General features: G+C 42.0%; 1 protein-coding gene across 24 annotated transcripts in view; it reads left to right on the top strand.

Annotated features, from left to right (window-relative positions):
* DTNA (dystrobrevin alpha) overlaps window positions 1-17,649 on the top strand; it is a 243,459-nt gene that overhangs the window by 50,126 nt on the left and 175,684 nt on the right. For 9 of the 24 annotated variants that reach the window (XR_006414079.1, XM_044424042.1, XM_044424041.1 and 6 more), the window contains exon 1: window positions 12,832-13,063. The exons of 4 other annotated variants lie outside the window; for them this stretch is intronic. Coding sequence is in view for 19 of the 20 variants with exons in the window: in XM_044424042.1 (XP_044279977.1) it covers window positions 12,915-13,063 (149 nt within the window). In the remaining variant the exon portion in view is untranslated. Of the gene's footprint in view, window positions 1-12,830; window positions 13,064-17,649 lie in introns of those variants that run through there. 11 more of the 24 variants (XM_044424036.1, XM_044424038.1, XM_044424034.1 and 8 more) reach the window with 2 other exon arrangements.

The following is a 17,649-nucleotide window of genomic DNA, read 5'->3' as shown; positions in this document are numbered from 1 at the left end:
ATCTCATAATTGGTCTTCCTCTTCTTTTCCCTCCAGCTTTCCCTAACATTATTGTCTTCAGTGAGTCTTCCCTTCTTGACAGGTACCCAAAGTACAATGGCTTCAGTTTCATCATCTTTGTTTCCAAGGCATCTTTATATAGAAAGAACTCCTAAAACTTCCGGAATGACCCAGTCATCCTGGGTTCCTGGGACCCACTAAGAATTCTTGCTGTCTAAGCATGTCTAGTATTGCACCCTGAGGCTAAGAGCTTCATAGCTTCTGGCACTTATCTTTCACATGGCTGGCTGCCTGATTTATTTATTTTTTTAATTTGGTTCTACTACTTATATGTGTATGATAGCTCATGTAGGCTACTGAGCTTTTGTCAGTCTTGACAAGGATATGCTAATATGCTGTGATTGTAACTGCAAATTATAGAAGCGTAAGGTTGAACTCCATGCTTCTAGGCCACATCTGGCTCACTTGGGGTTTCTGTCTGGCCCTCTGGAGGTCATCAGAAAGCCATTCATCTTGCTTACAGATGCTAATCATTTGGTGAATTCCTGCCTTCAGCACAACGGTTGTCTCATTCTAAAAGGTTCTGATCTCTCTGCTAAAGTTTAGCTACTAGCAGAAAGAATGTTAAGCTAAACTATGTCAGTTATTCTGGCTTGCTCTCCTTATGTCCCCTCTCCCCACTGGAATACAAACCACTAAAAGCTTCTCTGGCATTGGATCTACCTTTTGGGTTGAAACAGGTTTGGTAAGGCAAGCTTTTCTGCAAAGTGCTGGGAATCCAGGAATGACTCTTCCATTAACCCAACATGTAACAGGACTTTAACAGCCACTTCTGTTGGAATAGTGCATCTGTTAGGAAAATAATACATAGGATGAACCAAGAACATTTATTACCCAATTTGTTTTCCATTCCTATAAACTGGAAATATACACTATAAATGTATTTTGTGTCCCTCACTCTTAAGAGCATTCACCAGTTACACAGTTGGCCTGTGTTATATCTCAAAACTTTGGACTAAACCAGACATAGATTAACCAGCACTGACTGTACCTATTTCACAGGTCATTAATCCTGCCCTTTTCTGTTGTTCTTTGCTGTAGATGAATGTTAAACTGCACGTTCAGTAGCACCATGTACCCAGCAAGGAAAAAGCAGGAAAATACAAACCACCTTATTTTCCTTGAAAAGGGAAAGTTTATGAAACTACTTATAAAAGTGAAGTGAATGGAAAAGAAACATAGTGGCACCATCTTTTCTAGTTCTGTCATGTTCTTGATCATCCCATTATTAAAGTCAGTAATAAGCCAGTATTCAGATAATTTTCTGCAGTCAGACTCACCATGGAAACAAAAAACATGGGATTTGGTCTATTTTGCCCCAGGGGGAAGCTAGATTGGCACCCTCCATGCTGTTTCCAGAGGCAGGCAAAAACCTTTCTGTTCTAGCAGGCCTTTGGGCATTGTCTGGATCTGTGAGGCTGCAATGAACTACTTTTGTTTTAAATATTTTTAGCATTTTAACTGATAGTTCTTCTATTTCTGTTTTAATTGTGTAAGTTTAAATGTTGTAAGCTGCCTTGAGTCCCAGTATTGGGAATAGGCAGAATATAAATACATATAATTATAATATCTGCATGCAGGAAGAGTTCCACATTTTAAGGATTTAGAACTCAGTCCAGTAAGGCTGCTTGTAACCTTCTGGACTCTTACACATGGCAGAAGAAATGTCTTGCCAAAGATCACCTGCACACTCCTCTCGGCTAAATCAGCTATGAGTTCTGTATGCTATCTAAGTGTTTAGCTCTGGATTGGGCAGGAAGGATTGTGAAGGACTGCCAGGATAGTTTATGTGCTGGTGTGTCTGTTCTCCTTCCCACCTCCAAAAGCCCATCTCCAAGCCCAGAGCTGCAGCTGGTATGATTCATTCCAAACTGATTATGAGGGAGCCGAGAGGTAGCTTCAAGTCTGTAGTCACAGCAAGGTTCCAGGACTGAGGAAGTTTCTGAGGTCATAGTTGGGACTCTGACTCTGGGACTTCTTTGACCATTTTGACTCCATCTGACAGCAAGTGCTCCTACTATAGTATTGCACATCATTCATAAATGCAGTTTGAAAGGAATTGTGGGATATTTGGACATGTATTTACGCTGGCAGGAATTCCTTCTCTGAATAGTGTTCAGTTCTTAGGAATAGTTTCCTCAGGTGATACACATTTTATTATTTTTATTTATTTATTAAGACATTTTTATGCCACCCCATTCGCCGAAGCCTCGGGGCGGCTTACAACACATAAATAAAAATTAAAATATATATATTAGAATAATAATAATAATTTAATACACACACACACACACACACAATATAATACAATATACAATATAAAATAAGCCGCCCTGGCCAGATAAAATTCAATAGTATTAACATTTAAAATGCTGCTTAAATAAAAAGGTCTTCGCCTGGCGCCGATAAACAAATAACGACAGCGCCAGGCAGACCTCTCTGGGGAGCGCATTCCATAACTTAGGCACCACCGCTGAGAAAGCCCTCCTCCGAGTAACCACCCTCCTAATTTCTTTCACGGAGGGCTCCCGGAGAAGGGCCTCTCCCGCCAATCTCAGGGGGCAGCTGGGCATATATGGATGCAAGCACTCCTTCAGGTAACCAGGACCCAAGCCGTTTAGGGCTTTGTAGGTCATCACCAACACCTTGAATTGGGCCCGGACTTCAATGGGGAGCCAGTGAAGCTGACGGAGAACTGGAGTCATGTGAACATAACGTCCAGTCCCTGTCAGCAGCCTGGCAGCTCTGTTTTGAACCATTTGAAATATCCGGACCTTCTTCAAGGGTAGCCCCACATAGAGCGCATTACAGAAGTCAAGGCAGGAAGTCACCAACGTGTGTGACTGTCGCCAGGCAGTCGTACTCCAGGTAGGGGCGCAGCTGATGGATCAGCCGAAGCTGAAAGAAAGTGCTCCTCGCCACCGCTGTCACCTGAGCTTCAAGTGAAAGCTCTGGGTCGAGGAGCACTCCCAAGCTGCAGACCTTGTCCCTAGGAGGGAGTGCAACCCTGTTCAGGACAAGATTCAATTCACCCTTTCCAAAGCCCGAACCGCCAACCAACAGGACCTCCGTCTTGTCTGGATTGGGCTTCAGTTTATTGGCCCTCATCCAGCCCATTACCTCGGCCAGGCACCAGTTCGGTACGGCCACTGCCTCACCTGGATTGGCGGAAAACGAGAGGTAGCGCTTGTTATCCTTGCCCCCTGTGTTCTAAAGTTTAGAACCCAATTCCCATCTACTTGTAGAAGTGTAAAACTGAATTTCAGTGACATCCAATCAGAATTGACAGCTGTGGATCTTATGCAGCCTTCGCTTCTACAGTCTAGGACAATTTCAGAACTGATGACTATTTTAGAAAATCTCTCTCCCACATGGATTACTCACCATACCCAGTTCTTCAGATAAGATCTTCAAACCCAGTTATGCAGATAGCAGAACACCGATTTCTGTTTAATAACATGCTTCAAGCAATGACTTTACCCGATATTGGTCTCAATATAGTATTTTACCTCTGGACACTACATGTAAAGAACTGTTTAGATATACCCCCTGCCAACTGAATTGGGCAAGCAGCCTCCACAGCATGCCCGATGGAAATTCAGCACTTCCTGGTCAACCTGAAAGCAGAAATGTGCATTGCTAGGGAAAGACATGTTGGTGGAAGCCACATAAAGAAGCTCCACTGAGCTGCTTGCTTCCAGGGAAAAAAACATTTCTACTAATTTTGGGGTGTCCTTAGGAAATGCTAACTCTCTCTTGTGTAAACAATGCTACGGAATTGGTGGGACCTGCCAATTGCTGCAGAGAATTGGGGTGAAAAAAAATTGGCAGAAAAATAGGCATCCCATGGGATTCTGCCCATGCCCAGGACATTTTGATAGTCTGTGGGGTAAACATGTGAATTACTTTGCCGTCATATATACACGATTGGGAATTCACAGTTAATATTTAGATTTGTTTGCTACCTTAATTGCAAATTGCATTTATATTAACATAAGGGAAAACAGCAGTTAAAATCCCAAATCCTTTTAAATCAAAAGCAACACAATAAATAAATTAAAAGTAGTAATTGATTAAAAGCAGCAGAAACTAAAGCGTCACAACAGGTATGATACTAACACTTAAAATGACAACATTGCAGAAATATAAAGATGATTTATAGGCTGAGAGAATAAAAATCTCTTTGCCTGACACCAAAAAGAAAATAAAGTAGGTGCTTTGGAGATTACACTGGAATATTCTGAACTGGGGGACTTAGTTCCAAATATCTCCCTGCCATATTTACCATAGAGGGTCACTCAAAGCAGAGCCTCTAATGTGACAATCGGATGATTTGGGCAGATTTATAGAAAGAGTAGTTGCTTTGTATGCCATGGTTTAAGCTATGAAGAGCGTTTACATCAGCACTTTCCAGCGGGCACAGAATTCATCTGGGTGCCAGGGAAGATAATCCATAGACAGTCCATCCATGTGTATCAGACATGCATCTGAATGTATTGCCATGGATAAAATGCATTCTCGTGTTGAAAACCTTTTATTTGCCGCAGTGAGTTCTGATTTATGGCTTCAGTTGTTAAGATTTTAGTTTATGACCTCCTGATTGCATAGTTCTGTGCTTTAGCTGTAATATATTTATATTGCAGTTTTATTGTTGTACACAAATTGATGTGTTGTACACAGCAGGTGGTGTGGAAATGTTCTAAAACACAGAAATGAAAAGAAAAATATGCTTAGCATGACATCCGTTTGGGCCTAACTAGCATAACAGGCAGCCAGGAAGCAATAGTGACTGTTATTCTTCTTGAAAGAATACTGCAGATGGCTTTTCATTGCCCTGTTGAGCATTGCTGACCCAAATTAATAGGCCTTCCATCAAAATACGAACTTGAGTGACTCATATTCCACCAAGTATGTGGTGAACGTTACAGTCCTTTGAATTCTTCTCTGGCTCAGATCTGAATCTGAGTCAAAGCAAAGCTAAACTGCTGCCACCTTAGTGCTCCTCTCCCACCTGTATTGCTGGTGCTCTAGCTGCAGGAAGGAAAAAGGTGGGGGTCTCTTTAATGCATGGTTCTGCTACAGAGAGTGCCAAAAGCACTGGAAACTGTAGTTTTCCTGCTCATGGGTCGTTGTTCAAACATCTATGCCTGATAATTTCTCTAAACTTTATTGTAAATTTTCAAGTCACACCTTTTATGTGCTTAACTTGTTATAGTAGCTTATAATTAGATATTTGTTACACCTTTGAGTTTCATCACAGGGAGGCCCATTATGCTTTTTAGAAAAACAAGGGCTTTCTCTATGGTGCTATTTCAGCTTTGAGTGTCTTCCTAGGAGGTATGACTGGCAACAACTCTGTTTCATTTTGGTGCTGAGGAGAAACATTTTACTTGGCTAAGCATTTAAAAATTGATTGCTCGGTGTGTTGGTTTAATAGTTATACTCCTCAGTTCTTCTATATTGATTTGACTTTTTATTGTTGTAACATGTTACCTTTTTAAAATTGTATGTGTGCTGCCCTAGGATTCCATACAGATGGAAGAGAAGTTTTGACATTTTGTTAGACAAATAACATTTTGTGTATAGCATTTCTAGCTGTATAATCTGGTATGCTACCACATGGGCTCCATAGATGCTTGGGACCACAAGACTAAAATTTCAACAGACAGAAATCAGGACCACCAGAGTTTCAGCTGTTAATAACATCATAATTTCAATGATTTTGAATTGGGAAGCATAATTAAATCAGGAAGATTTGAAGTTGCTACTGCTGGGAAGAGGATACAGGGAAAACCAGTTTAATCCTCACTATAATACATTTGCATTGACCTACTTAAATCACTGAAGAAAATGTGTCCTTTCCCATGACAGCAAAATTGATCTGCCCAGCAAGTTTAATGCAACAGCATTCAGTAAGGCTGACTTTTCTGAACTAATCTAGGAGAATATACAGGAAGAAGATAGAAAATAGTATTTACCTGATTTTAGTAAGTAAACACTCTGAAGCGAATACTGAACTGTGAGGTAGTACTGAATATGTCTTCATGGAGAAAGAATTCCATTAACAGATGCCACCACTAATAAGGCTCTTTCCCTGCTTATCCTCGACCTCAGCAAAGAAGGCAGAGCACATGGAGAAGATCTTCAATATTCATCAATCAGGTTTAGATGCAGTAGGCATTTGTTAGTCTGCTCTGGTCCCCAGAGATACAAAACTTTAAAGGTTAAAACTAATACTTCAGGTTATAATTGAAAATGGACTGGCATCCTCTGCAGCAGCATATTTATTCTCAAATTCATCTTTTAGCATAGATTATCAACCAGGGTAACTCAGAACATTTCTGTGCCAAAAGATGGGGTTTTGCAGGATTTTTTCCCTGAAAAATCCATCTAAATAACCTGTATTATCCAAGAATGTTTGGGGATGAACATCTACCACAATCAAGAGAGCTTGCTCTAAAGAGACGATTAGCAAGCAAATTTTGGTTTGTTTTTCCAATAGGGCATACTGTGCCAGCTCCAAGACATAAGCAGCAGGTATGTACAAATTGAGCACCAGGACCAGAGATGATGGAGATACAATAGTCAGATACTAACAAGGCAGAGCCAGAGTAAAGATAGAGGGAAGGACCGCCAAGGGTCAGATCCCAGCGAGGTGTGGCAGGTCCAGGGGCAAAGTCACAGTCAAGAGCTAGCAAAGGTCAGATGTGGACAAGGTAGGGCAGAAGCAGAGGTGAAGGCAAGGTCAAAAGGACACGGACGACAGGCCCAGTAACATAAAACTGCTACCACAAAGGTTCATGTTGATATGGCAAAAACTAAGCAAGCCTAAGTAGCCTTTTATAGCACTTCCTGTAGTTTCCAGCTGGTTTCCCTGATTGCAGTGGTTCTAATCCCTGCAAGCACCTACTGTATAAGACCCAATACCAGTCCAGAAGGTACTTGCAAGGAGAATCAGAATGCCCCTGCTCTTGGGGAGCTGCAATGCTGGGGCATGCTAGGAATAGTAGGCCTCGTTTCCTGTCTAGACATGTACAAGATCATGGCTTTAATTTGTATGTTACGCCAGTCATTTGTACATACTTGTAAACAATATAAAGGCAATAGCATGTATTTCCCCTGCACTGTTTAAAAGTAAGAAAAAAAACACTGACAACTGTTGATGCAAAGTAATGTTAGCAAACCAAAGAAGAGTGCATGTTATACTGACATGCACACTTGTTTCAGCAGCCTTCAGCTGCCTTCCACTAAGGTTCCAGGGCTTTTTCAGTTTTCTTGTCACTATTTAATTTGGTAATTTTGCTCTGAGACATCTAGGTATTTCAGTGACATGTACATTCACTCACATATTTGCCAAGGATAATCACAAAAAATGATAATCAACTTTGAAACTGCCAAACTTGTCTAATGTTATGTTTGCAATGGGTATGCATTCATTTTTACTTACCTGAAAGGAATGGAGAATTTCCCATGGAAAAATTAACCATGGAAAGTTTCTGCCTTCATCATGGTTTGCAGCTGGAGATTATGGGTGCTTGTGAGCTGTCACCATCTTAACTGCAAACCAAATCTGTGCAGCTCAAGGTTCTCTGAGGCTGTGGGGAGTTGGCTACCATCTGCAGTTTAAGGTCTTGCAGATTTGGGACTGGCCCCAGTATGACCACAGGCAAGCTTACACTGATTCAACCAGGGTACTCCTATTATTGAACATCTCTACTCTGAAGCTTATCCAGTCCTCTCACTTCCTGGCAAATAGATGAGGAAGAAATGGAGGTAGTGACAGATTTTATTTTCCTGGGCTCCAAGATTACCGCAGACGGGAACTGCAGCCCAGAAATTAAAAGATGCTTGCTCCTGGAGAGGAAAGCTATGGCAAATCTAGACAGCATACTAAAAAGCAGAGACATCACCCTGCTAACAAAAGTGCATATATTCAAGGCTATGGTTTTCCCAGTTGCAATGTATGGCTGTGAAAGTTGGACCATAATGAAGGCTGAGCGCCGAAGAATTGAGGCCTTTGAATTGTGGTGCTGGAGGAGACTCCTGAGAGTCCCTTGGACTGCAAGGCAATCAAACCGGTCAGTCATAGAGGAGATCAACCCTGACTGCTCCTTAGAAGGCCAGATCCTGAAGATGAAACTCAAATATTTTGGCCACCTAATGAGAAGGAAGGACTCCCTGGAGAAGAGCCTAATGCTGGGAACAATAGATGGCAAAAGAAGAAGGGGACAGCAGATAATGAGGTGGCTAGATGGAGTCACTGAAACAGTTGGTATGAGCTTGAGTGGACTCCAGGGGATGGTGGAGGACGGGAAGGCCTGGAGGAATGTTGTCCATGGGGTTGCGATGGGTCGGACACGACTTTGTGACTAACAACAACAACTCTGAAGCTTAGCCTATTCTTGGCAAAAATGGAATTAAGAGAAGGACTTGCTTGAACAAATCCATCCCTGGAGTTCTTATCTGTCATAAAGCACCTCAGGTTGCTTCAGCATCCCTTGAATAGTCTTTCCTGCAGTTAACTGAGATTTGCCTTGGCCAGTGAGAAGTCCTTCCATTCTGTGGAAGAGCCTTGTGTGTGGGTGGTGTGTGGCCCATGAGGCTGGCTATTTGTTACACAGCCATCTGACTGTGTGGGAGGCACTTGAAGAGTCTTCACATACAGCTCAACCAATTTCTGCCATACAGTCCTAACACCCAAGTGTCTAAATTGGCTGAACTGTGTGGGAAGCGTCTCACATAATGCAGTCTCTATGAAGGGTACATAACATTTGGTTGTACAAGCACAACTTGGGTAGCCTGAACTTACCAGTATACCCTTAAACCCAAAGAGTTTGCCTGACATCCGCTGACCTATCAGCCCAGTGCTGCCTACGGTGGCTGGCAATGGGTCTCCAAGGTTTAGGGGAGAGGTCTTTCCCAGTTCAGGGAGTTGCATTCCTTTTAGGTGACAGCACTTACATTTTATAATATTCTTACATGATTGTGCCTACAATATTCTAATGTAACTAAATGACAAGGGCCGAAAATCTGAGTGAAGTGGGGAGGGCTTCCAGGAATGGTAACAATGCCCTTCAGTTCTCCTGAATGCAGCTGCTAGCGTAGGAGCTGTACAAAGACCAAGCAATGCCTGTGGCAGTGCCTATTAAATGACTGTCTTATGCTTCAAAGCATGTCTGATTTATGTTTCAAAATCCCAAATATTAATTAGCACTGTACAGTTGCTGAACGGACTTACTCCAGGCTTGTTATCCCCCTTTGCAAGCATTTGCAGCACCTATGTGAGACCTTATGCATTGCAAGCTTATTAGGTACTTCTACTAATCTGAGCTGGTTGCTGCATTAGGAATGATAGATGGTGCAGAATGGCAGCTGCATAATCCAGGTCAGTGCGTGCAAGAGGTTAATTAATATTACTCCATATGGAAATCACATGTGAATCAGGCACAAGGCAGTCACTGCAGATTGCTCTGTGCCATACAAAACTTTTAAGAGGCTGTGAGGAGGAGGGGCTTTGACAGATACACCCAGATTTCTACCACCACCCCCTTGCCTGCCGCACAACAGTAAATTATGAAAATCCTCTCAGTGTGGTTCCACTTGCCGACATAAGAGCCAAACTGACAGCATTGCCATCTCTGGTGTTAACTGGCTCAAAGTTGGCACTTGCTTGTTTTAGTAAAGCAACAACAGTAGCACATGCTATTTAACATTGCCTTCCAACTGTGCCACCATATTCCTCAAGGAGTATTGCATTTTGCATGCAGGCAACTGAGATTTGGGAGGAAAAAAACAGCTTTGAGGGCAGTGGCCAAGATGCTGGTTTGAATGAAGGGACGTCTTTTCTTTCTGGTAGATTATTGCCCTGAAACTACTGTATTCCACATTGTATCAGTCTGTCGCACACATGGACCTTACTTTAGGCAGGCCCCATCTCAGTCTTGCAAACTGAGGAAAGAAAAAGCCACTCATTTTTCTGTTAGGTAGCAGAAACCTAAAATAAAGAGATCACTTTAGGCTAGCCTTCTCCAGCCTCGTGCACTCCAGATGTGTTGGATTGCAACTCCCAGCATGATGGCTGGGAGAGGCTGAGAACTGTAGCTTAGCACATCTGGGAGGCACTAAGCTAGAGAAGGCTGCTGTAGGCAATGGTTAGATTTCAGCCTTTTGCTTCCTGAACCTGTGTATCTTCCTAGATAAAGTCAACTCAGTGGGTGGCCATTGACAATTTCTCTGGCTTCACCTAATTAGAGCAATGTTCCCTTGCTGCATAGTGTACTGATTCCTTGCTGTAGTTTAAAATGGAGAAGTGTATCTTATTGGACATTTGTATTGTCTTATGGCCTTGGTATAGTGCATGCTGTCTTTATTTATTTATTTATTTATTTATTTATTTATTTATTTATTTAGGAGACTTCTATGCCGCCCCATTCACCGAAGCCTCGGGGCGGCTCACATCCATAAATAAACTTCCATGAAATAATATAAATTAACAGTATAAGTTAAGTCGCCCTGGCCAAAGAATAAAAAGAATAAATACTATTAACAATTAAAATGACATTTGAATAAAAAGGTCTTCTCCTGGTGCCGAAAAACAAATAACAACGGCACCAGGCAGACCTCTCTGGGGAGCGCATTTCATAGATTGGGCGCCACCGCAGAGAAAGCCCTCCTCCGAGTACTCACCCTCCTAATTTCCTTCACGGAGGGTTCCCGGAGAAGGGCCTCTCCCGCAGATCTCAAGGGGCGGGCGGGCGGGCATATATGGACGTAAGCGCTCCTTCAGGTAACCAGGGCCCAAGCCGTTTAGGGCTTTATAGGTCATCACCAACACCTTGAATTGGGCCCGGACTTCAATGGGAAGCCAGTGAAGCTGACGGAGGACTGGAGTCATGTGAACATAACGCCCAGTCCCTGTCAGCAGCCTGGCAGCTCTATTTTGAACCATTTGAAATATCCGGACCGTCTTCAAGGGTAGCCCCACATAGAGCGCGTTACAGAAGTCAAGGCGGGAAGTCACCAACGTGTGTGACTGTCGCCAGGCAGTCATATTCCAGGTGGGGGCGCAGCTGATGGATCAGCCGAAGCTGAAAGAAAGCACTCCTCGCCACTGCTGTCACCTGAGCTTCCAGCGAAAGCTCCGGGTCGAGGAGCACTCCCAAGCTGCGAACCTTGTCCCTAAGAGGGAGTGCAACCCCATCCAGGACTAGGTTCAATTCACCCTCCCCGAAGCCCGATCCGCCAACCAACAGGACCTCCGTCTTGTCTGGATTGAGCTTCAGTTTATTGGCCCTCATCCAGCCCATTACCTCGGCCAGGCACTGGTTCAGCACAGCCACTGCCTCACCTGGATTGGTGGAAAACGAGAGGTAGAGCTGGGTATCATCAGCGTACTGATGATTCCGCAGCCCACAGCATTCTTGACTTTGAATGCTGCTCATGTGAGGAGAGCTCACTGATGAGATATACTCTGAGTTTTGGATTTGGCAAACTGGCCTCAGTGAAAGTGACTCTTCAAGCCTCTCTGAACCCTGCAATCAAAAGCAAGGAATAGAAATAATTTCCGTAAGCAACACAGTCCTGTTCATGCTTACCCAGAATCAAGGCCCCATGTGTCCAAAGGGACTTGCTCCCAAGAAGTGCACATAGGATGGCAACCTAATAACCTTCTTTCTGGGGTGCTAAAGTCTCTGAAAAGATTGTGTCATTTCCTGTACAGTGCATTCTGTCGCACTTCTAATGGTGCTAGATTTTTTAAACCAACACCCGATTAGCTGAGTATATTTCAGAGAAAGTTAGTTATGATAGATTCTAGTAGTTTCTCAAAGCCAGACCTTGAATGTGTATAAATCACAAAGGTTTTATTCAGTGTTTCACCTAAATAAAGCATTCAAATGTTAATAAAGTTCTTAGTTCTTAGAATTTAATATTGTAGTTATATACTTTTGGGGTTATCATTCTGATTTTTGGTATAGGATGCTGGCAATTCAAGTGACCTTTTACACTGTTAAAATTTTAATTCTTTTCTGTACTCTTACTAAAATCTAAAATCCATTCTGTTAACAATCCCGTTCATTTATTCATGCAAGCCAGAATGAAAGGTCAAACAAAATTTGAGCCCTTAGCAAGCGTCACTTCATGTTAGTATAACATGGCAAGCACATGTTTCTCTAGATAAAAATCCCCAAAATTCATTTATGCATGTGCAATCAGCTGCCTATGTAATTATGATTATTGAGTAAGATCAAGATTACTGTCCATGCAAGGATGTTTCTTCTGTTGGAAGGAAAACTGTGAACACCCCTAGAAATTGAACAACAACCTCTTTCCTTAGTACATTTCCTTTGTTCTGCATTGAGTCCACTGTTAATCAGTAAGCACACACTCAACTGAAGGGTTTCATTATCAAATGATGTTGCAGTGGCTACTACAGTGACTGTAAACAAAAGATCAAAGATGTTCATGGAGAATAAGTCTACCAATGGCCATTTGTAATAACTGAAACTGAACTCTCAGTGTTTGGATACAATATCCTGGATTACAAGAAGCTGGGGGCAAGGGACAATTGGGCATGGCTAACGCTATCATGCCTTGCCACTTCATGCTTAAGCTGGTACCAGCATGTAGGGATACATGTTTGCAAGCACACATAGGCAGCTCCTCTCTCTGTGGCACTGACTAGTTGCAGCTCCCTGTTGAGTGTTCAGTGGCAAAACCAAATTTGCTCTGTAAAATGGTGCTTTAATAAGACAAACTGGAGCTTGCCCAGCTCTGTAAATGAGTGCTGCCTCTCTGTCCCCCTGAGCAGATCAGCATTGCTCTTCCTGTGCCAAATGTTTGTTTGTTAGTAAACTATGCTCTATGTTTCTGCCTGTCCCAGACCAGAAAGGTTTAAAGGTATCTTACTTCCTGTGTCTAATGTAGGTCTCTTTGCCTTTCCCACTACTCCTGGATTGGTCTGTTCAGATGATCTCTCCAGTCGTATGCTAAAAGTGACTAAACGGTGAGGCCTTCACATGTTTGCCCTTGACAGAGTGTGAATGTTGCTATTTTGTGCTTACTAAATGTGGAGTATATTTTAAACTTAATCAGTGTGAACTGAAACAGCCAGGCAGTGTTCACATAGATGCCTGTGGTCTGTATCTTTATTAACTACGAACAAGTTTGTGCTTTCCCTCAAGTCAGCCCACTACCTCACATCCTAGCATATCCCCTCCTCCCCACCAACCCTGAGAGATTAGGAAAGGATAACAAAAACAACATCATCAACGTGCTTAACTTAGAACAGAGTAGAAATAAATATGCATCTGCCTGTCATTCTTCATAAGCTGCCATATAAGAATGCAGATGTGTCATGATTTAATATAGCAATAATGCCTTCCATCCAGAGTTGGTCTCACCCAAGTATCTCAAAGTGCTTTACAGAATTTATTTAGATAAGTTTTACAATACCCTTGTGAGATGGATGAGGGAGATATATATATATGGATAATTTTATTCCATGTACAGCTAATTTGGAGACAAAATGTGGTTCCTCATTAACAAGATAATATGCCTCACTTTCTATTATGTTGTGTGGTATTGCTTCTGTGTTCAAAAAATGTCCAAAATAATATCAAGATTTGGGGGTGGATGTGTATTTTAAAAAGTTTTACAAAGCCCTCTAGCTTCCTGGCCCAGAGAAACTGACTGTGGAACACAAAAGTATATTTATCCATATTATCAAAACCATTTTACATCTACTCTTGGGAATATAAATAACTCCTTCCCACTTCTTACATTTGGTTTCACAAGTTCCACATATATTCAAGTTGATCAATCCTGTAAAATCCTCCTGGGAAGAAGCCTGCTACTAAGGCTTGCTCTGCTTTTGAAGCTAGGAGAGAAAAACATTACCTTTGGAATGGAATTTTCATATTTTTCACCAGTAATTGCCAATAGTAAAACTAAAATGTGTTTATTGAAAGTAACTAAATACTTTAGTTACTAAATACTAAAACATAATTGCACTTTCAAAATTATGTTTAACAGACCTTCAGTGAGTGTCCTGTAAGAGCTGGCAGTCTTCTAACACCCATTACATTGTACTAGTGGGCATATCTGTTAATAGAAAAAGAGGCAATGCTTCATAGTGATAGGAAAGTGAAAGGTCTGAGATACTTTCAGGAAGCTTCTCAGACTAATGCTTTCAGAGCAGGACAAGTCAGTGGAACTCATTTCTGTGAGCTTTCCTGAGCTTTCCTGTTCTTAGATGGAGCTAGTTTCTGGTTGCATTATCGGACAAGAGCTTCGGGTTGTGTTAGCAGGAGCAACTGATAGCCAACGGTGGTTTTAGAGGCTGCCCAGGGTCATCAAAACTGGGAAGCCTGCAATAATGCACACAAAAAAAGACCAGGAGGCCACAAATTTTGGCTGGCCTTAGTGTCCATCCCAAAATGTGTAGTTGCTAGCGATATGTCCCTCCCATCTTTTAAACGAAACAAACAGGGACAATCCCACTGGCTTATTTGCTTCATTCTCAGCGTCAGGACTGGGCTGCGGACAATGGTCTGAAATGGAAACTGAAGGTGGAAACTAGGTCCCAGCGGATACAACAGTAGTCAGGACAGAATAATAGATCAATGAATGCAAAAGATCTTGCTGTTTAAGCAAGGCTTAAGTGGAATAAGAAGCTTCATATTCCTTCCTATCCTGGAAGATCCAATAGCCACCTGGGTGGGCAGGGCTAGCCATGCATAGGCTGCTGCATACCATCCAGTGGTTCAACTGGACAAAAACCTAAAGATTCCTCGTTCAACATTCAGATGATCCTGATGCTTGAAAGTGAGATCATCCACAGTGGATGGGGCCACATATGCTAATCCACCTTGGCAATTAGCCACTGTCTGCTGGTTGTTGTGAGAGCAACCCTATGATATGCCCAGTGGTCAGTCAGCCTCACTGTAGGCTCTCCTCCTCCTCCTCCTCCCTTGGTCATTCAGCCAGTATCCCAGGGAGTTGGCAACTTGAAGCAACTTCTCCTCCTGTCTTCGCCAGGATAGTGAGCCCTTTCTCACTCCCTGCAGCTATTTCTCCCCACCTTTTTTGGACATCATGAACAGCAGCACTTTGGAGGAATTATCATTACTTGGTTGCCTCTTCTGAAGAGTATGTCCCCCACTGGTTCCAGTGCCCCTAGCTTTTCCACACACTCCTGATGCTATGTATATATCCCATCTTTCACTAATACTTGCTTTTGATTGCCACCGATGGGGGATTCTTTGAAAACAAGCATGTTGAAATGTAGTTTGCTGATTTCAGATCTCATGGCAAAGGGAGGAAAAAAATTTTGTGAGCAAGATCACCTGCAGCTCTGTCTTGACAGGCTGCCATTTAACAGGAGTCAGGAGAAAGGGGGTGAATTTAGACCCTCTAGTATAGCTAGTACCTGCTATACTTTGACAACTAATACTCTCCAAGTCATTGCTCATTTTTAGATCCACAGAACTGCACAGCTCCCTAGTTGCATAAGCCCAAACTAAAATACTAATACTAATTTACACCCCCCCCCACACACACACAAATAAACACATTTTTGGCACAATTTAGACAAAAAGAGGTGTTCATTCAGTGGCCGTGCTCCAGTATGCTGCTTGGGCAAAATTCCCAAAAGTGACAAGAGGTGTGTGTGTAGTTTTTTATTGTTGTTGTTATTTTGCTGCTTTTGCTTAGTAGCTTGTTGCTTCCCACGGCCAGCAGTGGGATCTGTTACCTGGGTTGGAATGACATGGCAATGTACTGTGTGTTAAACCTCTAAAACAGCCCATGGTTTCTTGTGGTGACCTGTTGTGGGGAGGAATACCTAATACATAGTCTGAGCTGGGACAACATGATGTGGCTACTTACCAACTTTAGGGTGTCCTGTAATGCTGAACCAGTTCAGTATGTGTAATCCACAATTTGCTATGTACAATACTGTATTGTAATCTATACTAATCTTAACTGAGGACTTGAAAAAACATTGAGGTGCATGCCTGGTTAATGGAGTCAGTTATTATTATGTAAATAAACCCTGGCTTTCACCCTGATCAAATGGATTATCAACTGCACATAAAGAAAACTTCTAATTGGCTTAGTAATTGAATTGATCAGGCTTTTGTAGACAATGTGCGTGATTTCAGCAATGATGTATTTTCATGGTAGAAGGGATGGAGACAGTTTAGACCATGTACTGTCATAGAGTTGTGTTCAAATGGATGTTTGTGTTGTTATTGCAAGAGGCTGTCAGATGGGCTCTACCACTTGGCCTCCTATACAAATGTTGGCCCATCAGTGTGCTACCTTTCAGTTTCCATGTTGTTGTTACCTACCATCAAATTGTCTCCAACTTATGGTGACCATATGAATGAGTGCCCTCCAAAATGGAAGGTTAGAGCTGCTCATATTTCCCCCAAATAATGCAGAATCATTAACAAGTACACCTTTCCATTCCAGTAGGTGTAACAATGACTAATAAAAGTACATGAGCATAATCATAAAATGGAATCATCACCTTTTATATATGTTCCACATTTATGTCCTCATACGGGAATGCCTCAAGTTCTTCAATTATTTTCCGTTATGCTTATCCTATAAATCCTTGCATTTCCAATTGAAAAGTTAAAACATTTCAGGTTGGATCCAAGATTATTCATACTTAGAGTAGACTCATCAGTGGTTCTCAAGAGAGATATTGATTTCAGTAGGTCTACTAAGTGCAGCTAAGTCTGCATACAACCCTAAATATTAAAGAAAAAGGAGGCCATATCTTTCAGGTTGTATGAAGGATAATCTTGCTTTGATTAATTCACATTCTCTAATCTTAACACAATTTTCTGTGTGTAACAGAGGAGGGCAGGATGCATTATTGGATGCATATCCCAATCCGCATAACATTGCATTTGTTTGATCCACATCCAGTTGACTGGATGTGTCATTTTGATATGAGTGAGGATGAATATCCTCATCCGTCTTATGCAAGACAGGTAGTCTGCAAGTGCAGCTAGAATGGAACTGCAGCCTTACATAAGGATGTGAAAACTGTTCTTCTGAACAACCTGGATAACCTATTAGTAATTCTGGGACTTGTAGTTCCTCCCTCATGCCTGCCATAAAATGAGAAAGTCCCTTTTTTTTCTTGTTTTAAAAAGCTGCAGAAAGCCTTGAGCAAAAAAAATGCCATCTCACAGCTTGATCACATTCCAGAAAGAATCTTGCTGGCAGCAGGATTTGCAGAATCCATTACAGATTTGCTTTCTAAATCCATAGAATTATTCACCATGAAATCCTGCTGCTGAATACAGAGCATTTTCTGTCTTAGTCTTACCTGATTGTAAGCATTCCACTGCGAGTGATTGAAACCTCTATTGTTTCTAGATTATAGTACATGTTTTCATAAGGCTTTGTGTTTCATCACAATGTTCCCTACCATTAGAAACCCAAAGTGAATTTCTTCTGACTTGCAGTTATGTTTCTTTGAATAGGAGAGCCTAGTGCAATTGCTCTCAACTGTGTAAGTAGCCTTCACTTTCAGCTTTGTCAGAGACCTTACTTAATGGTTTATTCCAAAAT

This window comes from Varanus komodoensis, unplaced genomic scaffold (assembly GCF_004798865.1).
Source record: "Varanus komodoensis strain SLA01 unplaced genomic scaffold, ASM479886v1 scaffold14_1, whole genome shotgun sequence".
Classification (NCBI taxonomy): Eukaryota; Metazoa; Chordata; class Lepidosauria; order Squamata; family Varanidae; genus Varanus; species Varanus komodoensis.
Note: the sequence above shows the minus strand (reverse complement) of the source record. Positions and strands in the feature narration are given on the sequence as shown.